Here is a 24,496-nt window from a genome sequence, read left to right as displayed (position 1 = left end):
CTGGGCTTATCTCTGTTATTTATATCTGGTGGTTTTATTACTCTGCTGGGAATTACAGGAGACTGCGAAGGCACACAGAGCAGCCATGCTCACCCCTCCCCTCTGCTGCCCATTCAGAGAAGCCTTTGCATTTTGTGAATGTGTTCACATAATACAAAGGCTTCTGTGATTGAGCAGGAGGAGGGGAGAGGTGGTCATAGCAGCTACAGTGACTCTCTTGTTCAAGATGCAGCGCTCAGAAGGTCCAGCATCTCTATCTTGGAAAGACAACAGAGTTAGCTGTCTTCCATGAGTGCTTTAAAGCTGTCAGATATAAATAAAGGAGCTAAGCCCAGGGAATGCAATGCACCTCGCTGGACTTAATTCACAGTGTGTCTTTTTTCTTTTTTTTTAACAAAGGAGCTGAATTCCTGGAATTTAGCTTTAACGGTACATGTACCTTTATCAAATGTCATTTTAAAAAAATGGTACAGTGCACAAAGTGAACAGGTTAATACTACTAACAAGCAAAATATTTACTTGCCTAATACTGAGATGTAGATATATACGGTTTTTATTTTAATTAGAATCTGGAATGCTGAATCAGCCCCTTCTTATATATCTTAGATACTTCCAACAGCAAGATCTCCCTGCCATGTTTCCTGGCTCTGTTCCTGCAAAACTAGAAGTTCCTGTCTACTTTTGCATCTACTACCTCCTTCTGTTGTATTGTTCATAATAAAAAATGCTTAAAACGTCCGAAGATAAACCTTTACAGTTAAAGAGGATCTTCAATTTACAAATACTGTAGCTGCTGACTTTTAATAAAAGGACACTTACCTGCCCCTGGATCCAGCGCTGTCCTCACCTGGGCTAGTTCTTCCCTAGCCTTTGGGTTCCTGTTGCCAGCATCCTAACTGTGGGAAGCTGGCTATGCTGCTTTCGGCTTCACAGCCAGCTGTCCACTGCGCATGCGCGAAACGCTCTGTGTTTGTGAATGGTCCCGCAGTTTTCTGGGGCCTGTGATGTGTCCCAGAAGAGACTGCAGGGGGGGGGAAGGGGAACTTCCGCTCAGATCACCTAGGCGATCCGAGAGGAAGTGGGAGCAGGTACTGTCATAACTAGGTTCCCTGCTACCCCCAAAAATGACATACCAAATGTGGCAGAAGGGGGGGGGGTGGGAACTTTAATGACTCGAAATGTCATTACTGCTGCATTTCTTCCAATGTATACTGAAGAGAGAGTCATCATTGGTGTTAGTAGCCACAATAAACCCCCCAGAATTGGTTTGCGTAACTGAAGTAATAACCCCCAGCTTTGGTGTCGGATAATGCAATAATAACACCCAACATTGGTGTTAGTGAATGCAATAATAACCTCCAACATTAATGTCAATGGCTGCAATAGTAATTCTCAGCACTGTTGTCAGTGGATGCATTAAAATCCCCCACTATTGGTGTCATTGACCGTAATAATAACTTCCAGCATTGGTATCAGTGACTGCAATAATAACCCCCAACATTGGTCTCAGTAACCTCCATAAAATCCCCAAGAATTTTGTGTCAGTGGCCACAATAATAACCACTAACATTGGTCTAGATGACAGAATGACAGTGCTTTTAGTCTTGCCCAGGTGCTCAGTAGCAGTGCTATTACACACCCCCTTCCGAGTCAAAGACTTTGACAGGCTGCAGGCAATGTGGGTAGATGTTGCACATGTTCCTCCTGGGCATGCAAAAAAAGCCAGGAGGGATGCACAGCAGCTAGACGCCCCATGTGATATGTTTTATCATGCAAAAATACTGTATATCTTGCACTAATATCAATTTAATGAAACTTTTGTATGCAGGCATAATCTTTCTCTGTTATTTTTTTATTTTTTGCATATACAGACAGTAAACTTTGCTCAAAGCCACGGAGTGGAGGAAAGCTGAGAAGGTAAATGCAGCACTCTTGTATGTCCTTAGAACTGTATTATAGAACAGTTTTGAAATAGGTTGGCGAACACCTCTGCGCACAGTGATTCCTCCTGCTGACCCTTACATCACTACTGCAACCTGATCCGCAAAACACAGATGGGTGCCAGGAAATAGACAATCCAGCTCTGAGCCTCCTGTCCCCTTCACAGCCCAGAGCTCCAGTGAATGCTGGAGGGGCAGAGCAGAGAGCTGGAGACTGACTGTCATGGCTCTCTGCTCAGAGCGGAGGGGAGAACTGATCGATCAGTGGTGTTTGATCACTCTGTTCTCAGTGCAGAGTTGACTCGGGACAGATGCAGCATTGGATCAATGCTGCAATAACCTAGGCGAGTATAAATGTCTCCTTTTTTAAAGGCCCTACTTCTCTTTTAATATTATATATTACAGCGCCATTAATTTACAAATATATTGTACATTCACATCAGTCCCTGCTTTCAGGTAGCTTACAATCTAAGGTCACATTCATACATACACATGCTAGGGCCAATTTAGGCAGGAGCCAATTAGCCTACCAAAAAAAACGGAGTACCCAGAGGAAACCCACACAGGGATGGGGAGAACATGCAAACTCCTTGCAGGTAGTGCCATGGTTGGGATTCGATGACCCTAGTGCTGCTAAGCGAAAGTACTAACCACTTAGCTACAGTGTCCTGACTTTGGGGGACACTTGGTGGGTATTGAAACTGCCCAGAAAGTGCCCCTTTAAAGCATCTAACTGTATGAGCATTGAACAGATGCTCATACAGTCAGAGTGATCATTTCTTGATACTATCACAGAACTCCAAATCATTCAAAAGCAAAGTAAACATTTTTGCCCGATCTTTTGAATTGACAAACGTGATTCATTACATTTTTTAGTACTGAAAATGATTGAGTAAACTGATCCCTTATAAAAGCAATTGCATGAACAATGATCACAGAAGATCAAACATGATCACAAACTATCACATGATTATTTTTAATTCCGGTGATCAAAAGTTGTCTGTGTACCTCTAGCAGTACAGTACTTGTTCGCAGACAATTCCCTGGACTTCATGGCTTGGTTTATGCTCTGACATGCACTGTTAAAGTGGTTGTAAACCCACATGAAAAAAAAAAAAAAAAAAAAAAAAGACCTGCAAGACAAAGGCATAATGAGCTAGTATGCATAGCATACTAGCTCATGATGTAATACTCACCTGAGATCGAAGCCCCTGCTGCGGTGCCCCCTCGGGCTTTCACACTGAAGAGACAGGAGCGTCTCTTTCAGGGCAATTTGCAGGCGCTATTTTTAGCAAAGCGCCCCAGTGTGAAAGGGGTCTTACTGTGGGACCATATATAGACAGGTGTGTGCCTTTCATAATCATGTCCAATCAACTGAATTTACCACACGTGGACTCCAATCAAGTTGTAGAAACATCTCAAGGATGATCAGTGGTAACAGGATGCACCTGAACTCAATATTGAGTGATATGGCAAAGAATGTGAATATTTTTTTTTTTTTTATTTTGCAAAGATTTCAAATAAATTACTGTCACGTTATCATTATGGGGTATTGTTTGGAGAATTTTGAGGAAGATAATGAATTTAATCCATTTTGGAATAAGGCTGTAACATAACAAAATGTGGTAAAAGTGAAGCGCTGTGAATACTTTCCGGATGCACTGTACATCTGCTGTGAACTGAAAATGCATGTGTAATGCTGATGAATGCAAGGATGCCTCTGGCATCCAAGTCAGATGTCAAAGTGCTAAAATATCTAAGAGAAGAAGAAGATGAAGGGTTAATAAAAACTAAATGGAGTTAATTATGGTCAATAAGGGGCTATATTAAAAAAAATTTTTATTACTATACTTTGCACATATTAATAAGTTATAAATTCAGGCTAGAACCGCAGCATTTATTCAAAGAGGAATAGCGAACAGGACTGGGCTGCCACACAGGAATTAGTATACTGAACGGTGCCATTACATGTATTCAGACAAAAAATAAACTCAGCACTCGTTTGAGGAGAGACCCTGGAGGTGTACACCAATCAAATAAATGTGATTAAAAAAGTCTCCCAATAAGACCCCTTTTACACTGGGGCGGTTTGCAGGCGGTATTGCGCTAAAAATACCGCCTGCAAACCGCCCCTAAACAGCCTCCGCTGTTTGTTCAGTGTGAAAGCCCGAGGGCTTTCACACTGAAGCGGTGCGCAGGCAGGACGGTGAAAAAAGTCCTCCAAACCGCTTTTTTGGAGCGGTGAAAGAGCGGTGTATTCACCGCTCCTGCCCATTGAAATCAATGGGACAGCGCGGCAACACCGCGGCTATAGCTGCGCTTTACGAGTGATTTTAACCCTTTTTCGGCCGCTAGCGGGGGTTAAAACCGCACCGCTAGTGGCCGAATACAGCTGCAAGAACGACGGTACAGCAGCGCTAAAAATAGCGCTGTTGTACCGCCCCAGTGTGAAAGGGGCCTAAGGCTCGATTCACACCTATGCATGTTGCTTTTGAGCGTTTTTGGAGTTTTTTTTGTCATGCTTGCCACGTTTTTGAGCAGCGTTTTAACAGCGTTTTTTGCGTTTTTTTATTTTTTTTTTTATTTTTACAGTTTAAAAAAAAAAAAAAAAAAAAATTAAAAAAAAATTAAGAAAAAAAAAAAACAAAACGCTGCAAAAATGCTGCAAAAACGGTGCACATGCGTTTTTGATGCTGGTCCATTGAATTGTATTACATGCAAAACGCTGCATTTTGCATGAAAAAAAGTCCCTGACCCTTTCCAAAAATGCAGAGGTACAAAAAGGCATTGATGTGAACATGTTCCATAGGAACCCATGTTAAAAAATTCCCATGCATTTCTGCAAAATGCATCAAAAAACACGCTAGTGTGAATGGAGCCTAAGAGGGACAAAGTCCATAGTAACAGTCTCTAAGATGAAGAGGGAGAGGAATCCATGTACCAGCACTAAGGGCAGCCAGTGTACAGAGCTAGAAGTAGTCTCTGCAATGCAACAAAGGAAATGTATTAACTACTTTGCACTAGGGGTCATTTGTTATTATTATTATTATACAGGATTTATTAGGCGCCAACAGTTTGTACAGCACTTTATAATATAAAGGGAGACAGTACAATATAATATGAGAATACAATACAAGAAGGTTAAAGCAAGTCATGGATGATGCAATTTTCTATCCTGCAACCACGGGTTGCAGGAAAGAAAATCGCTCGATTCCCCCATCAACACAGTCATTGTTGATGGGTGAATCCCTGCTGCAGCGCTATTGTGTTCTGCTGGTGGGGAGCCTTCCCTGCCAGCAGAACACAATGATCACTGCTAGTGGCTATAGCCATCAACCTGTTACCTTGATTATAGTGTTATAAACAAAACAACATATTATAATCTGGACCCAAATATCAACACAACATGATCGTGATTAATACTATGAATATTGGATATTGTGACTGTAGGCAGATAAATTAGTGACAAAAAAGGAAAAAAAAAAAAAGGAATAATAAAAAATATTGAAAAAAAAGGAAATAAGTCCGTGACTAATGGTGACTTCAAATAAAGACAGTCCTTAATGCAGATAATTTCACCAATAGTGATTAAGGGCTTGATGAACAAAAAACACCTCGTGAGAAGGATCCACCACCTATAAAGATGTATGCTTACCGAAGGCAAGCTTTCATAAGGCTTGTATATGAAATCCACTCAGCGGGGACACCACCAACGGTCACAGCATAGAGGGAGGATCGCCCGGAACTCTCCAACATACAAGCCAAAAACTCAGCATGAGGAACCTGTATATGGTCTCAGCCAATAACTTAGAAAAAGATAAATATAGACCGGAGAACACTCCAACAACCTTAGTCACTAACTGAAGTGCTCTGCCGACTCTTCTGACCATTGGAACAAGCTGGGGAGGACGGAGGGAGAGCAGCTACACTCTGTGAAATCCGGCAAATGAGCAGCACCTCCTCTTTGCTAAAGAGACCTCGCCCTGTCCACCTAGATGGAGATCCTGACCCGGGACTTTATGCCTTTGGTAAACATACATCTTTATAGGTGGTGGATCCTTCTCACAAGGTGTTTTTTGTTCATCAAGCCCTTAATCACTATTGGTGAAATTATCTGCATTAAGGACTGTCTTTATTTGAAGTCACCATTAGTCACGGACTTATTTCCTTTTTTTTCAATATTTTTTATTATTCCTTTTTTTCCTTTTTTGTCACTAATTTATCTGCCTACAGTCACAATATCCAATATTCATAGTATTAATCACGATCATGTTGTGTTGATATTTGGGTCCAGATTATAATATGTTGTTTTGTTTATAACACTATAATCAAGGTAACAGGTTGATGGGTATTTATTCACTTTAAGATTTATAGCGCGGTTCTGTTGACTGCTTTACTAATTTGATTCTTACCTATGAATGAGAACTGCAGCTTGGGGGTATAGGGAAGCGCAGTAATTTTTTATTGTAGTGGCTATAGCCACTGGCAGTAATTGCATGCAAAAAATCCAACAGGCTGATTGTACTGAAGTCAATTGATAGATTGACTTCAGTACATCCAGCCTGCCCATAGAAAGATCGAATCTCGGCCGGTCTGGTTTGATCCATATATGGCCGGCTTAAGCGGGCCCTGCTCGTAAGATCTTACAGTCTAATAGAGTGGGGCAAGTGGTACAATAGGTAATAACTGCGGGCGATGAGCTGATGGAAAAATGTCAACTTCAGTTGTTAGTTGGAGGCGGGATAAGCTTCCCTGAAGAGATGTGTTTTCAGGGAGGCAGGCAGAGATAAGAGATAGCTGGACAGATTGTGGTAGAGAGTTCCAGAGGATGGGAGAGGCTCTGGAGAAGTCCTGGCAGCGAGCATTGGAGGAGGAGATTAGAGAGCTAAAGAACAGGTTCCGAGGCTAATTAAATGCAGATAAGGCACCAAGTGAGTTTAATTACCACCTTAATCAGACACAGAACCTGTGTAACTAATATGTGTTCGGGTTTAAAGGGATGAGGTGGCAACCATAATCGGAAGTGAGTGGAGGGATTGGCAGAGAGGATGGATGGACACTGAGCTGCTGGTAAGGGGGATGAGTCTGGCAGCAGCATGATAGATTGAAATGGGGATAGCCTATGTAGAGGTAGACTTTATGCCGTGTACACACGAGCGGAATGTCCGACAGAAAAAGTCTGACGGGAGTCGTGTGTAGGCCCAGTCTGACTTTTTACGTCAAAAATTCTGATGGACCTAGAAAGAGAACATGTTCTAAATATTTCCGACGGAACCAATTCCTATCGGGAAAACTGCTCGCCTGTATGTTGTTCCGATGTACCAAAAATGACGCATGCTCTGAAGCAAGTACGAGACGGAAGCTATTGGCTACTGGCTATTGAACGTCCTTTTTCTAGTCCCGTCATACGTGTTGTACATCACTGCGTTCTGGACGGTCGGAATTTGGTGTGACCATGTGTAGGCAAGGCCGCTTGAGCGGAATTCCGTCGGAACTCCGTCGGAAAAACCTTCAGAGTTTATTCCGACGGGAAAACCAGTCGTGTGTACAGGGCATTAGGCTGGATTCACACCTATGCATTTTTAGTGCTTTTTGCATTTTGCAGATTCGCACTACAGTCCATTTAACCTGGTTTCCTATGGAACACGTTCTGTAGAGCAAATCTGCAAAAAGCACTAAAAATGCACAGGTGTGAATCAAGCCTTAAAGTGATACTAAAGCTTTGTTTTTGTTTTTTTTTGTTTTTTTTTAAATAACAAACATATCATCCTTACCTCCACTGTGCAGCCCGTTTTGCACAGAGTGGCCCCGAACATCCTCTTCTGGGGTCCCCCGGCGGCTCTCGCGGCTCCTCCCCGCATCAGACAACCCCCTAGGAGAAGCGCTCTCCCGAGGGGGTTACCTTCTGGGTGCGCTCCCGAGTCCAGCATTCGTCGTCCATAGAAGCTGAAATAGAAGCCGAATGTATGACTCGGCCCCGCCCCCCCGGCGCCCGGGTCATTGGATTTGATTGACAGCAGCGGGAGCCAATGGCTGCGCTGCTATCAATCTATCCAATCAAAGCCGGGACTCTGTGGAGAGAAGGACGGCGTGTCCCCGCCAAAGGAGAGGAAGGGGTTCAAGTAAGAAAAACGGTGGGGGCGCTGGGGTGTCGGTGACTGCCAGGTGTTTTTTCACCTTAATGCATAGGATGCATTAAGGTGAAAAAACCCAAACCTTTACAACCCCTTTAAGGACTTGTCCTGCTACCAATCTGTTACTGGACAGTAAAAGAGAAGCAGCAGACTGATGACTCTCTATGTCACTTTTACTGACATATAATCACACATAGGTTGGACTTGATGGACTTGTGTCTTTTTTCAACCTCACCTACTATGTAACTATGTAACTTCACTCTCTCCTCCTATAAGCATGCTCCTTGAGCAGCTTCTAGCTTTCCCAGTCTGAGCTATGCTGTACAGGGGATTGAAAGAGCTTCAGGCTAAATGAAATTCAGGTACTTACTTTGCTTACATATATGATTTAATATATTTTTTTTTATATTAATGAATACAGAACTTTATATCAGTGTCTTTATGTCTGCCAGAAGTTCTGTTTTAAATCATTGTGAACTACATTTTTCACATAGAGAATTTCAGGAGCAAAGTACTTTGGACCTTTTTATATAGTAGGATCTGTGTTCATATTATACATTTGAATTAACAGGTGTATTACATTGTATTCATTTATCCCATAGAACAGCCAATAACATTTCTCAGGGTCTTCCAAGGATCACCAACCATAACATTGTAGAACGCCCGGTATCCCGGACCAATCCCAGAACAGCAGACAGACCCCCCAAAGGAGAGAATTCCAGACAGGTGAGAAGATGAGTACACCACTTTTCATTTTGGCATAAAGTGGGCCAATTGCATTTGATATTAACATTTAGGATTGGTAAAATTCACCAAATAATACTTTGGGGGGGGGGGGGCTGACCCCGCCAGGAGATGACAGTGATTATTGCTTGCGGCTGTAGCCTCTGCTAGCGATAATCGCAAGTAAAACCCAGCATGCTGGTTAAACACCCAAGTTGATCAGTCGATCAACTTGGTACATTCAGCCTGCCCATACACAGTTTTAATCTTGGCCTAAGTCTCTAATAGGATTCGCCAGGAGGGTAGAGGGGCAGGGATGCAAATACACCTTCAGTTGTATAAGCTTTGTACTACTGAATCACCAACTTACAGAAAATCCTCTGGCAAAGGTACAATGCTGGATCAGACACCATACTCTGACTGCATGGGGGGAAAGCGTCAGAAGGTGGAAAAGTGTTAGACCAGCTGAAAGCTAGGCCAGCTGTTTTCATAGAAGGAGCTCACTGACAAAAGCAGACAATAGACACTATATGGCCAAAAGTTTGGGGACACCCGACAATCACACCGGCATGTGAGAATGTTGGACATCCCAATCCAAACTGTGGACATTAATATAGAGATGTCTTACCCCAAATATTCCCTCCCCCTTGCAGCTATAACAGCCTCTACTCTTCTGGGAAACCTTTGTATTGTGTCTGTGGTAGGACTCGTTCACACTAAGTCTAGGTTCACATCTATGCTGCTGCGCTTGATGCGTTTTTCAGGCACGTTTTGCAGTGCATTTTGCGTTTTTAAACCCTTGTTTTTTTATGCGTATTTACATGCAGTTTTCATGCATTTTGCGTTTTACTTTTTTTTTTTTCTCTTTGAACACACTGTATATAGCTGGTTGCTAAGGAGGGGGCCGGGAAGCCAACCGCCGTGTCCTTAACAACCGATGCATCATCAGCTGTGACAGCTGAATGTAAAAAAAAAAAAAAAAAAAAATACCTGCAAAAAAAATGGCGTGGGGTCCCCCCCAGGTCTATACCAGGCCCTCTGGGTCTAGTATGAATTCGGAGGGAACCCCCCACCAAATTTTTTTTTAAAAATGGCGTGGGGTCCCCCCCAAAATCCATACCAGACACTTATCCGAGCATGCCACCTGGCAGGTCAGGAAAGGGAGGGGACGAGCGAGTACCCCCCCTCAAAGCACCTTACACCCCTGTTGATGGGGACAAGGGCCTCTTCCTGACAACCCTGGCCGGTGGTTGTCGGGGTCTGCAGACGGGGGGCTTATTGGAATCTGGAAGCCCCCCTTTTAGAAGGGGGGCCCCCAGATCCCACCCCCCCCCCATGTGAGTGGGTATCGGGTACATCCCTACCCATTCACCAAAAAAGCAGTGAAATGCAAAAAAAAAACAACAAAATGTTTTTTGACAACTATTTTATTAATAAAATAGCTCTGAGCTGTCTTCTCCCGCTGCCTCCTCTCCCGGTGCCGTCTCTCCCAGTGCCGTCTTCTTCCGCCGCTGTCTCTTCTGCCACTGTCTCTCCCACCGCCGTTTTCTCCCGCCGCTATATACACATACGGGACGGGTTTGTCCGAGTCCACACGGCCAACGGACCGGACTTAAGGCTCTTTTTTCTGGAAGATACTGTAAGTGTGCATTTATGAGTTTTGGAATAAAGTTTTTTATGGTTTTACACTATGCGAGTTCCATCTTTGTTTTATGGTACGCCCCTTCCATGAGTTTATTGCTGACGTTGTGACGACCCCTAGTGGATGCCGATGCGGGTTCCCGTTGCCAGTGCCATTTGTATCTGCGAGCTATGATCCTCTGTAGTGGGGGATCGTGGCCTTTCGGTAAGGAGTGACCCCTTCCGTTCTTGGTGGTGGACTGCTTTTTTTCACAGATGAATATTCGCTAATCACTTTTATTTATATTGGTGGTTTGGGGCCAACTCTTTCACTGCAGTTTAGTTCACCTTTTGGACTTTTTATAAAAAGATCACATGAGGGTTTATTTAGATTTATCCTTATTCATATTGTGTGTTATATAATTGTGCCCTCTTATTTGTGTCACTGTTTATAATTTATGCACAATTTGTCATTTATTTAGCGCAATTCTTTTTGCTTTCTAATACAGTATAAATTAGTATTTGGCACTCAGGGCAATTGAGTTACGAAAACAAAAAAATAACATCAGTAGTGTATAACAACAGTCTGAAATAGGAATACTATCTATGAGCATTATCGATAGATCTTTTCTCCATAAGAATTGTATTCTTGGTTTAGAATATATAGTGGCAATATTTTATTTTTTCATTTTTGGATTGAGTATAGGAGGGTTATACCCCTGTCAGGTTTTTATTTTTTTTGCAATCTGTGTCCCATTTGGGAGATTTCACTTCACTTCCTGTCCCATAGCCAAAACAGGATTTGAGTGGAATTCCCTCCAAAGTGTATTTTAATTTTGTGCTGCCCTAGGCAAGACTAAAGCCGCCCCCCTCATCTTAATGTTTCCCACCCCTTCCTGTTTAAAATCCACCCCTTAATCTGTAAACTCCAACCATTCCTCTTTAGGCTCCACCTCTTTCTATTAGAGATTTACCTCTTCAGGGGGGGGGGGGGGCTGTGATAGAGAGTAAGAAGGGAGTGACAGGCAGGGGGAAAAGAGATGAGGGGGGATGAGAGAGAGAGAGAGGAAGGTGGGAAAGAGATGAGGGGAGAGAGAGAGGAGTGAGAGAGAGGAAGGGGGGAAAGAGATGAGGGAAGAGAGGAGTGAGAGAGAGATGACGGGAGAGAGAGGGGGGAAGAGATGATGCAAGAGAGGGGGGGTGAGAGAGAGAGGGGGGAAGAGGTAGAGTTGCCACCTCTTCCCTTTAAACCCGAACACATATGAATTACACGAGTTCTGTGGCTAATTGAATGCAGGTAAGACACTAAGTGAGTTTAATTACCACCTTAATCAGCCACAGAACCAGTGTAATTAATATGTGTTCGGGTTTAAAGGGATGAGGTGGCAACCCTAGGAAGAGGTGATGTGAGAGGGGGGAAGAGGTGATGTGAGAGGGGGTGAGAGAGAGGGGGGAGTGAGAGAGAGGGGGATGAGAGTGAGGGGGGAAGAGGTGATGTGAGGGGGGAGTGAGAGAGAGGGGGGAGTGAGAGAGAGGGGGAAGAGGTGATGTGAGAGGGGGAAGAGGTGATGTGAGAGGGGGTGAGAGAGAGGGACGAGTGAGAGAGAGGGGGTGAGAGTGAGGGGGGAAGAGGTGATGTGAGGGGGGAGTGAGAGAGAGGGGGGAGTGAGAGAGAGGGGGGAGTGAGAGAGGGGGAAGAGGTGATGTGAGAGGGGGAAGAGGTGATGTGAGAGGGGGTGAGAGAGAGGGGGGAGTGAGAGAGAGGGGGGAGTGAGAAGGTGGGGGGGTGAGAAGATGTGAGAGAGAGGGGGGCTCCCCTATCCCCCCCATTCTACAGAGGGAGGTTCCCCCACCCCCCCAAAAAAACTACGCCAGACTCTCACCTTCCCACAGCCCACTGGCTCTTTTTAATCAGCTGTGTGTAGTGAGGCTTCCAAGGCACAATCACAGTCCGGGACTCTGACCTGCTCTGCCAAGTGAGCTACTTCCAGAATCGGAGGCTACAGCCACCACTGTCTCCTGCTTCCGCTTTGCTCCCCTGTCACTGAACGGTCAGTCCACGGCCCCCCTCATCTAAATGTGTCCCACCCCTTCCTGTTTAAAATCCACCCCTTAATCTGTAAACTCCAACCATTCCTCTTTAGGCTCCACCTCTTTCTATTAGAGATTCACCTCTTGGGGGGGGCTGTGATAGAGAGAAAGAAGGGAGTGACAGGCAGGGGGAAAAGAGATGAGGGGGGATGAGAGAGAGAGAGAGAGGAAGGTGGGAAAGAGATGAGGGGAGAGAGAGAGGAGTGAGAGAGAGAGGAAGGGGGGAAAGAGATGAGGGAAGAGAGAGGGGTGAGAGAGAGATGACGGGAGAGAGAGGGGGGAAGAGATGATGCAAGAGAGGGGGGGGTGAGAGAGAGAGGGGGGAAGAGGTGATGTGAGAGGGGAGTGAGAAAGAGGGGGGAAGAGGTGATGTGAGAAGGGGTGAGAGAGAGGGGGGAGTGAGAGAGAGTGGGATGAGAGTGAGGGGGGAAGAGGTGATGTGAGAGAGAGGGGGGAAGAGGTGATGTGAGAGGGGGTGAGAGAGAGGGGGGAGTGAGAGAGAGGGGGATGAGAGTGAGGGGGGAAGAGGTGATGTGAGGGGGGAGTGAGAGAGAGGGATGAGTGAGAGAGAGGGGGTGAGAGTGAGGGGGGAAGAGGTGATGTGAGAGGAGTGAGAGAGAGGGGGGAAGAGGTGATGTGAGAGGGGAGTGAGAGAGAGGGGGGAAGAGGTGATGTGAGAGGGAGTGAGAGAGAGGGGGGAAGAGGTGATGTGAGAGGGGAGTGAGAGAGAGGGGGGAAGAGGTGATGTGAGAGGGGGTGAGAGAGAGGGGGGAAGAGGTGATGTGAGAGAGAGTGGGGTGAGAGAGAGGGGGAAGAGGTGATGTGAGAGGGGCTGAGAGAGAGGGACGAGTGAGAGAGAGGGGGTGAGAGTGAGGGGGGAAGAGGTGATGTGAGGGGGGAGTGAGAGAGAGGGGGAAGAAGTGATGTGAGAGAGAGGGGGGAGTGAGATAGAGTGGGGTGAGAGAGAGGGGGAAGAGGTGATGTGAGAGGGGGTGAGAGAGAGGGGGAGTGAGAAGAAGGTGGGTGGGGGGGAGAGGTGATGCTTTCCAAGGAGGCAAACACCCTGTTTGCCTCACGGTAGATACAATGCTGGTCCCAATTGGAAGATTTCCCCTCTATTACTGTTTTGGGGATAACCCAAAATGTGGGATTTTGTTTTTACTTTTACTTTTGGTGATAACGGTAAACAGAACAAATAGAGAGGGTGAATCTCACACAGCAGTAAAAACCTGACAGATGTTCTAATGTTCTAAAAAATGGAAAAAAAAAGTTTTGCCTTTAGTTACACTTTTAATGCATGCCAGGTTACCATTTGTTAATTTATCATTCAAAGTGTTTGCTATGATGAGATAAAATAAGGAATCCAGGTGTAATAACCCCAGTAGCTTTGTGAGTTGGACTTTAAAACTTTGCTGCCTTAGCACATGTTCACATGTTATGATAATTCTACATTTTACAGGAAAATGGCAGCCACAGCCCAGCGGAAGTGGAGATCGCACTAAATGTTTCTGCCATCAACAGGAACAGCGGGGACAGCACTTTACACAAGAGGGTCAGTGTCATTCTACAAGAGGAGCTCTGGGAAAAAACACACATCAACTCTATTTTCATTTTAATTTTAGTTTTAAATGTTAGGGCCGGTTCACGCCAGAGTGCGATGTGGTAAATTCACGTTCCGTGTGCGTTTCCCGCACCGCATTCAAAGTGCACTGCAGTTGCAATCCACAGCGAGTGACAATATTAAGGTAATGGCACCCCAAACGCAGGTCACAAATGCAGTGCGTTTTCCTGCACTGGAGCTATTGGTACAGAAGTACCAGGCAATGCGGTTGCAGTGAGTTTTCCAAAAAGTAGTTCCATGCACTCATTTTGGTGCGGTGAGATTTCAGCTCATTCAGAATGAATGGTCTAAAATTGCACCGCACACAACTGCATGTGAATCGCACCGGAATGCACATCGTGTTCCTGTACGATTACAGGTGTAAATTGCTTTTACTTTTACGTTTCACCACAATTTTAATGAAAAAAATAATAATATTTTTTTTTAATGAGTTTTGTTCATTTTTCAAAGTAAATCTTTTTAAAACTGTGTGCCACTAATTGCTGTTTGCGGTAGAAGAGCTATACCTTACATAGAATGCTGACGTTTTATCATGCTGAGTGTTTGGGGGCCTTGCTATTGGTTGTTAAGCACTGTCACATTGGTGAGATCATGTGACCCACCTCCCCCCCAATCAGCAAGGTCCTCTGTATTGCAAGAATGTAGTGAAGGGTTCTGATGCAGCAGGGAGGCAGCAAGTACTCACAGATGAATGAGTATTTTGGAGGGGGTCAGGCACTGTCATTCTGCCCCTAAATAAACAAAGTAGCAATGTCTCCTTAATGAGGTTGTAAACCCTTACATATAGCCAGTGAAGCGCCTATCCTCAGGTGATACACAAAGATAAACAAATCCTCCTACATTAGTTGTACTGTTTTTCTGCTGCCCTCTCTTTTTCTACAATTTATAAAGTGTGTCTGTGCTTTCAGAAAGCAGGGGGTGGAGAGCTGAAGCTACACTCTGCAGAGATCAATGAGGAGAGCTCTGAGAGCTGATTGGAGGGAAGGGACACACCGTCCTTCACACAGCACACATGAATAGAGCTGAGGCTGTCAATAACATGCTGTGTGCTGGAGCTCCCTCCCCTGTCACCATTTTTCTCTTGGTGTCAGGAAAACTCATCAGACCTGACTCGTGCTGATAGCAGAGGAAGGAGGCAGCAGACAGAAATGACACTTAGTGCTCTGGATAGAGACAAGCATACACTTTGGTCATACTTTATGTCTGAGGTTTACAACCACTTTAGGCCAGTCATCGTGCCATTCACTCACCATTTATTATTATATTTCTCACTTTCAATGCCATAGGGACAAGTTATTGATTTCCGAGGCATGATACAAGACGCAATGAAAGGGGCATCAAATGAAATTGCTATGAACAGTTTGAACTACAATCCGGACCCTGCGGTGAGTTTTAACAATTTGTAGACATTTAGATTACCTAATCCTAATAGGAGTGCTGATTGCCACTTTAAACAAGCTGCTAATAGGCTTCAGCACTTCTTGAAGCTTGTCAAAAGCCTGCTAGCAGCTTGCTTAAGGCTGGGTTCACACTATTGCGAATTGGATGCAGTTTCCTCGCATCCAATTTGCATAGAAGGAAATTGTGACCGTCTCTCTATGGAGCCGGTTCACACATCTTCGCAGCAGCTCCGGTGTGATTTGCACAGGAGTCCTGTGTGTCTTTTGATCCGTTTCAGGTCCGAATTCAGCCCAAAACTCGGGCTGAAATAGGATCTGAAACGGTGAATGGAGACGCACTGGAGCCGCTGTGTTCTCAAGTGGCAATCAGCACCTCCAATAATCTGTGTTCACCATTTACAAACTGGAGCTGAACAGTATTTTAAAAGCTTCAGCAAAGCTTGCTGAAAGCTCTGCTAATGCTTTGTCAAAGCTTTCTGTTCACACTGATCCTACAGTGCCTTGCAAAAGTATTCACCCCCCCCCCCCCCTTGGCTTTTTACCAATTTTGTTACATTACAGCCTTTAATTCAATGTTTTTTTAATCTGAATTATATGTGATGGATCAGAACACAATAGTCTAAGTTGGTGAAGTAAAATTAGAAAAATATATACATAAAACTATTTTTTAGAAATAAAAAACTGATATTTGGCATGTGCGTATGTATTCACCCCCTTTGTTATGAAGCCCATAAAAAGCTCTGGTGCAACCAATTACCTTCAGAAGTCACATAATTAGTGAAATGATGTCCACCTGTGTGCAATCTAAGTGTCACATGATCTGTCATTACATATACACACCTTTTTGAAAGGCCCCAGAGGCTGCAACACCTAAGCAAGAGGCACCTCTAACCAAACACTGCCATGAAGACCAAGGAACTCTCCAAACAAGTAAGGGGCAATGTTGTTGAGAAGTACAAGTCAGGGTTAGGTTATAAAAAAATATCCAAATCTTTGATGATCCCTAGGAGCACCATCAAATCTATCATAACCAAATGGAAAGAACATGGCACAACAGCAAACCTGCCAAGAGACGGCCGCACACCAAAACTCACGGGCCGGGCAAGAAGGGCATTAATCAGAGAGGAGCACAGAGACCTAAGGTAACCCTGGAGGAGCTGCAGAGTTCCACAGCAGAGACTGGAGTATCTGTACATAGGACGACAATAAGCCCTACGCTCCATAGAGTTGGGCTTTATGGCAGAGTGGCCAGAAGAAAGCCATTACTTTCAGCAAAAAAACAAAATGGCACGTTTTGAGTTTGTGAAAAGGCATGTGGTAGACTCACAAAATGTATGGAGGAAGGTGCTCTGGTCTGATGAGACTAAAATTGAACTTTTTGGCCATCAAAGAAAATGCTATGTCTGGCGCAAACCCAACATATCACATCACCCAAAGAACACCATCCCCACAGTGAAACATGGTGGCAGCATCACGCTGTGGGGATGTTTTTCAGCAGTCCGGACTGGGAAACTGGTCAGGGTTGAGGGAAAGATGGATGGTGCTAAATACAGGGATATTCTTGAGCAAAACCTGTAGCACTCTGTGTGTGATTTGAGGCTAGGACGGAGGTTCACCTTCCAGCAGGACAATGACCCCAAACACACTGCTAAAGCAACACTTGAGTGGTTTAAGGGGAAACATGTAAATATGTTGGAATGGCCTAGTCAAAGCCCAGACCTCAATCCAATAGAAAATCTGTGGTCAGACTTAAAGATTGCTGTTCAGAAGCGCAAACCATCCAACTTGAAGGAGCTGGAGCAGTTTTTCAAGAAGGAATGGGCAAAAATCCCAGTGGTAAGATGTGGCAAGCGCATAGAGACTTATCCAAAGCGACTTGGAGCTGTGATAGCCGCAAAAGGTGTCTCTACGAAGTATTGATTTTAGGGGGGTGAATAGTTATGCACATTGACTTTTTCTGTTATTTTGTCCTTCACAATAAAAAAAAAAAAAAAAACATCTTCAAAGTTGTGGGCATGTTCTGTAAATTAAATGAGGCAAATCCTCAAACCATCCATGTTAATTCCAGGTTGTGAGGCAGCAAAACATGAAAAATGCCAAGGGGGTGAATACTTTTGCAAGGCACTGAAACAGGTCTAAGGGCCTGTGTAGAGAAGCTTCGTGCTTTTTTCAGTGACATCAGTTTGAGACACTACTGAGATCATTCAGAATTTAATAAGAGGTGCAATTTGACTTTTTCAGGTGACTTGCAGTTGATCTTCCTCTGATCTGCTTCAAGCAGGTTTTACATTCGCATAGACTTCCATGGGGATGCCAATGGACATATAGGCTCTAAGCAACAGGGTCCCTAGTGTTTGTCCACATTTGTTAGATGGGGACTTGTGTGACTGGCCTCCGTGCTCTGCAGCATTGGGACCAATCTATTGTCAGACATTTTAACAACTACTTGCCAAAATCTCTACTTAACTAGTTAAGGACCGGAAGGATTTGCCCCCTTAATGACCAGGCCATTTTTTGCGATACGGCACTGCGACGCTTTAACTGACAATTGCGCGGTCGTGCGACGTTGTACCCAAACAAGACTTTTTTTCCCACAAGTAGAGCTTTCTTTTGGTGGTATTTGATGACCTCTGTGTTTTTTTGTTTTTTTTTGCGATATAAACAAAAAAAGACCGACAATTATGAAAAAAATATATATTTTACTTTTTGCTATAATAAATATCCCCCCCCAAAAAATTGTAAGAGAACTAATTTCTTCATCAGTTTAGGCCAATATGTATTCGTCTACATATTTTTGGTGAAAAAAAATCGCAATAAACTTATATTTATTGGTTTGCGCAAAAGTTATAGCGTCTACAAAATCGGGGATAGTTTATGGCATTTTTATTATTATTATTATTATTTTTTTTTTTTTTACTAGTAATGGCGGTGATGTGCAATTTTTGTTTTTTGTTTTGTTTTTTTTGTTTTTTGACTTTGCAGCAGACAGATCTGACACTTTTGACACTTTTTTGATGTCCACCTGCCACCTTCTGACTGTAGGCTTAATGCAGCCGAGTGCAGGTGTATCAAGATGGCATGTGACGGAACATCACTTCCGTTACAAAATCTGACGGGTCATCTAATCTGATGGAACACAAGCTCAGAGATGACATATCCATGTAAATCCTGTTGACTGCTCAGTTCCTGTCTGTGTTCACAAATGTTTGACATGAAACACCCCCTGCTGCATCCTCTGACCTTGTAACTTGTTAGAGTTATACTATTCCTGTATATGGTGACATGTCATTGATTTATTCATACTGGCATGTAAAGTTAATGAACTTATTATTTATTGGTATATAATTACATCAGTTAACCCTTTTTTTCCTTTGTTCTCCCCAGGAACGATTACTCAAACCGGCCAGTGCATTTATTGGGGCCAGCAGTGAGATGAGGGAGCTGGCAGCGGTGATCAGCAGGGTGAGGTTATATGTTATATCACAAATCTATCCTCAGGAATCACTTTACTGTCTGTTTGCACTCATCAAAAGATTTCAGTCGGCACATGAGCTTTATATCAACGCTACTCTGATTGCTGGAATCTGGGCTGTTTGTCTTAAATTCATTAACGAGACCCGACTTTAAATATTGCAAGTAAAAGGGTGGAAAAAATTAAGCAACTTAAAATGAATTTAAATTCCTTTCCATAAATGATTTTTTTTATTCACTTGCAATGTGACTTGGACTTTCTGGAGAATGTGACTATACCAGGAAGAGTCGGGTGATTAGCACATCCCCCTCCTTCCTTGCACTCCATAGCCCTCTCCTCCTCTAGCAGTGTCTAACTACTCTGTGTGCAGGCCCGCAACATGGCCTTTCCCCCCACCTCATTACATAACCTTTTATGTGGCTGCCAAGGTGGAGTGAAGGGGAATACTATAGATCAGTGGTGATGAGCCTTCTTGACACAGGGGGGCCTCAAGTGCAGCCCTCAACATTATCAAAGGGCTGCACATAAAATACAGTGAATATTCAGTGTAAGAGACAGCAGACACACAACAGGATACAGACAAAGACTATGGGCATGATACAAGAGATGGTCAGAGACTGTGGAGATGATACAAGGAATGATCAGAGACTGTAGACAGGATACAAGAAATGATCAGCGACTGCAGACATGATACAAGAGATGATCAAAGACTGCTGACATGATACAAGAAATGATCAGTGACTGCAGACATGATATAAGAGATGATCAGAGTTTGCAGACCTGATACAAGAAATGATCAGAGACTGCAGACACGATACAAGAAATGATCAGAGACTGCAGACATGATACAAGAGATGGACAGAGACTGCAAACATGATACAAGAAATGGTCAGAGACTGCAAACATGATACAAGAAATGGTCAGAGACTGCAGACATGATTCAAGAAATGGTCAGAGACTGCAGACATGATACAAGAGATGATCAGAGACTGCAGACATGATACAAGAGATGGTCAGAGACTGCAGACATGATACAAGAGATGGACAGAGACTGCAAACATGATACAAGAAATGGTCAGAGACTGCAAACATGATACAAGAAATGGTCAGAGACTGCAGACATGATTCAAGAAATGGTCAGAGACTGCAGACATGATACAAGAGATGATCAGAGACTGCAGACATGATACAAGAGATGGTCAGAGACTGCAGACAGGATACAGTAGTTGATCAGAGACTGTGGGCATGATACAAGAGATGGTCAGAGACCATGGACATGGTATATATGATGGTTAGACACTGCGGACATAGTATATGAGATGGTTAGAGACTGCAAACATGATGCAAGAGATGGTCAGAGACTGTGGACATGATACAAGGGAGATGGTCAGAGACTGTGAACATGATACAAGAGAGATGGTCAGAGACTGTTGGACTGTGGACATTCTATAGGAGTTGTTCGGTACATGCTTCAAGAGACAGCCATAGACTGAAGATATATTACACGAGACTGCTAGAAATCACTGCTATTACAGGTACATTACTGTGAGGTGCAACACATATGCGTCAGAGTTGCATTGCCTTGCTACACCAAAATGAATGGCGCTGCAACTAATGTTCTATAAGCAGGTGTGGCAAGCTTTGCTTATATCGGACGTCTGTGTGAAATGAGCTCATATACTGTACCTAATCCTGACCCAGAATCTACTGCAGGTTCCTACATAACTGCAAGAGCAAAGCTAGATCCGGCTCAAAAAAGGGGAAAAAATTATCAGCAAGCCCCCCCCCCAACCGCCACCAGCATTCCTAAAATAGGCAGGCAGTGATTTATACTTCAATTGTTTAATTTGTTTATATTTGCTTTGCCATACATTTTAAAGTGTCTGTAACCCCTAACAATGAATTTTTATGTGCTCTGTTAAAGGGGTTGTAAATCCTTATTTTTAAAAAATTAACATAACAAATATCATACTTGCCTCCGCTGTGCAGTTCGTTTTTCACAGAGTGGCCCCGGTCCTCTTCTTCTGGGGTCCCTCAGCGGTGCTGGTGGCTCCTCCTCGCATCGAGTGTCCACGTGGCAGGTCCTTGGTGGACACCCATGCGGGTGCGCTCCCGAGTCCCGCATCTGTGTCCATTTACACAGAATGCAGGACTCAGCCCTGAACCCCCTGCGCCACGTGATTGGATTTGATTGACAGCAGCGGGAGCCAATGGCTGGCTATCCAATCAGGACACAAGACACCAGCTAGAGATGGTATGCTCGTTCCCGGATGGAGGATGACAGCGTTCAGGTAAGTAAAATGGGGGAGCTGGGGGGCTGCAGCACTACAGAAGGTTTTTCACCTTAATGCATAGAATGCATTAAGGTGAACAACCATGAGGGTTTACAACCCCTTGAAATATACCCACTGAAAGAATTTTGTAATATCAGTTCATAAGTGCAAAAATTAACTCTTGATAACTTCCTGTGCTCTCTGCTGCTTTGTTATCAGTTACACTACTTGCAGCTATCTCTATGGACTACAGAACGAGGAAGGGACGAGGAGGAGGTGTTCTGTAGTCCTGTCCTAGGGTACTTCTCCATAGATACAGTACAGTGAGTGAGTGTATGTCATCCTGGCACAAGAAGTTTGTGAAGTGTGCAGGATCAGAAAATAAAAATAAAAGCCAGAAAAGGTAAAAGAATGCAGCCACCACTTCTAAGGACTGGTAAGCTGCAATATATTACATTTTTGGTTTTGGTTTTGGCTACATTTTTAATACCACAACATGGGAAGCATACTTTGAGGTACATAACGTTTTTTTTAAGTGCATATGCCTGACCAGCGGTATGGGAAATACTGACCTTACTGATAAAACAAACTGAAGTTTATGCAACCTGGATACAATCCATAATTGGAGTATTTGTCTTTCTATAGGATATTTATTTACAGAACCCAAACGTAAGGTGGGATGATATTATTGGACTCGATGCGGCAAAGCGACTTGTGAAGGAGGCCGTGGTCTACCCGATACGAGTAAGTCAGGTCACATCTCAATGTTGCTTTATGATGAAGCATGTTCATTTCTGTAAATACAGCCATTTTTTTGTGGGGAAAAAGCTAGTTCTGAGAGTTTTTCTTTATTTTTTTTTATTCCTACTTATCTGAGGAGGGGCAAGTGGCACATACTGGAGCTAAAGTTCAACTTTCTACACTTTTCAAGACAAATTTTTTACTTTTAACGCTGACTGTTATTTTTCAGTTCTGACATCACTGGTCCTGATAAGAAATATCTGGCTTTCCAGGGTTTATTCGGTATATCTATAGCCAACATTTTTTTTATGCACAAAGCCGTGCTCGTGTTTCTCAACATTCTAATTACAGTAAAACCTTAAAATCATTTTCTGGTCTCAGGGAATCTCAGCTAAAACCAATTCATCAGGTTCCAAATGCCATTCACATTAGTCACCGGGTGACATCACCCGGTGACCACGGCCCATGCCTATATAAGTCGTTGCGCACCGTGCACACAGCATTACAGCGGGAGAGAACGTCAGGTCAACATTGGAAGAAGAGAAGAGGGAACAAGACGAAGGAGAAGACCGGGCCAACGCTAGCAAGAGAGCGGCAAAAGAGCAGAAGATAGCGGAGGAGCCCGGCAGAAGAACCGGAGAGCGGGAGTAGAACCGGAGAGCAGCAGAAGAACCGGACATCAGGAGAAGAGGCCGGTGCGAGAGGAGAAGTAGGAAGAGACCCCCGAAGTTGGAAGAAGACCCCTGGAGCTGCCTAATAAATTACTTTAAAAACCTGTCTAGTGTGTTTTTTTTATTGACACTTTATTCCCCAGGTGAATGGGTAGGGGTACGATGTACCCCATACTCATTTTCATAGGGTGGGGGGGGGCAGGATCTGGGGTCCCCTTATTAAAGGGGGCTCCCAGATTCCGATAAGCCCCCCGCCTGCAGACTCCGACAACCAAGGGCCAGGGTTGTCCGGAGGAGGCCCTTGTCCTCATCAACATGGGGACAAGGTGCTTTGGGGTGGGGGGGGGCGCAGGGCACCCCCCTTCCCCAAAGCACCCACCCCCCAGGTTGAGGGCATGCAGCCTGGTACGGTTCAGGAGGGGGGGCGCCGCTCGTCCTCACCCCTTTCCTGACCGGCCGGGCTGCGTGCCCGGATAAGGGTCTGGTATGGATTTTGGGGGGATCCCACGCCGTTTTTTCAGCGTAGGGGGTTCCCCTTAAAATCCATACCAGACCTAAGGGCCTATGCTCTGCGCTGGCTCCCGTGATGGGGCTCGCAAGGTGTCAATCTCGCCAATAAAAGCGGCGAGATTGACTTCCTTTTCTAGTCCCGTCGTACCTCATCACGTTCAAAATGAACGGACTTTAGACCGTGTGTGGGCAAGTCCGTTCGTTCAGAAGTCCGCCGTAACTCCCCCGAAAGTCGGAAAAACCGTTGGACCTAGTCTGCCAGAAAGTCTGGTCGTGTGTACGCAGCATAAGAAGGAAATGCTGAGTGAATGGCTGTGCAGCATGGGGGAACCCTGATTTCAGCAACTCCTACGGGGGTAGTGCTACAAATGCATGGCATATAACACAGCAGGAGGGCTGGATCATAGGCGTACATGCATTACTTTACAAACCTTTTTAACAGACAAGTTCCTGTGTATGTTCTTCATTTGTATATTTAATTGCATGGCTGGAGTTTCCCTTTCACGGTTTCCTATCTATTCATTTAATAACTAATGTATTTATATTCATTATTTTTGTTTGCAGTACCCGCAGCTATTTACTGGAATCTTGTCCCCTTGGAAGGGGCTTCTGTTGTATGGGCCTCCAGGTAAATATATAGGATACATTTCAAAGAGATTTTGCAGTTACAAGTGGAATATTGGGCTGAGCCTTCTGATAGACTCTTATGTAGAACGCCCCCACAGTATGTGAAATGAGTGCATAGTGGGCCACATCCCCTGTGGAGCCTGTATGCACTGCACACATTGTGAATATGCCAGCAAATATCATTATACAGGATTTATAAAGCGCCAACAATATGTGCCGTGCTTTACAATCTATAGCAGTGGTCCTCAACCCTGTCCTCAGGGCCCACTAACAGGCCAGGTTTCATGTACTACCTTGGGGTGATGCAGACTAGAATACTGCAATCACTAAGCAGCAAATGATATCACCTGTGATGTATTTCAGTTATCTTGCAAACCTGGCCTGTTAGTGGGCCCTGAGGACAGGGTTGATGACCACTGATCTATAGGGTACAGTTACAATACAGTAAAATACAAGAGGGTTAAGAGGGCCCTCTTAACAATCTAATTGGGTTGCTCAAGTGGTATAAAATATTCTAACTGTGGGGGATGAGCTGATGAAAGTGATAAAAGTTTAGTTAGTTGGAGGTGGGATAGGCTTCTCCGAAGAGATGAGTTTTGAGGGATCGCCTAAAAGCAGAGTAGGAGATAGCCAGGCAGAGTAAGGTAGAGAGTTGCAGAGGATGGGAGAGGCT

General features: G+C 44.3%; 1 protein-coding gene across 2 annotated transcripts in view; it reads left to right on the top strand.

The window, feature by feature from the left end:
• The window catches only part of KATNAL2 (katanin catalytic subunit A1 like 2), an 80,779-nt gene that overhangs the window by 34,262 nt on the left and 22,021 nt on the right, over positions 1-24,496 (top strand). For both annotated transcript variants that reach the window (XM_073619428.1, XM_073619421.1), the window contains exons 4-10: positions 1,872-1,917; positions 8,677-8,800; positions 13,968-14,060; positions 15,416-15,514; positions 18,914-18,991; positions 21,920-22,018; positions 23,761-23,824. In XM_073619428.1, coding sequence (XP_073475529.1) covers positions 1,872-1,917; positions 8,677-8,800; positions 13,968-14,060; positions 15,416-15,514; positions 18,914-18,991; positions 21,920-22,018; positions 23,761-23,824 — 603 coding nt within the window. The remainder of the gene's footprint in view (positions 1-1,871; positions 1,918-8,676; positions 8,801-13,967; positions 14,061-15,415; positions 15,515-18,913; positions 18,992-21,919; positions 22,019-23,760; positions 23,825-24,496) is intronic.

Source organism: Aquarana catesbeiana, linkage group LG01, assembly GCF_042186555.1.
Source record: "Aquarana catesbeiana isolate 2022-GZ linkage group LG01, ASM4218655v1, whole genome shotgun sequence".
In the NCBI taxonomy this organism is placed as follows: Eukaryota; Metazoa; Chordata; class Amphibia; order Anura; family Ranidae; genus Aquarana; species Aquarana catesbeiana.
This window is presented reverse-complemented; position numbering and strand designations above follow the sequence as displayed.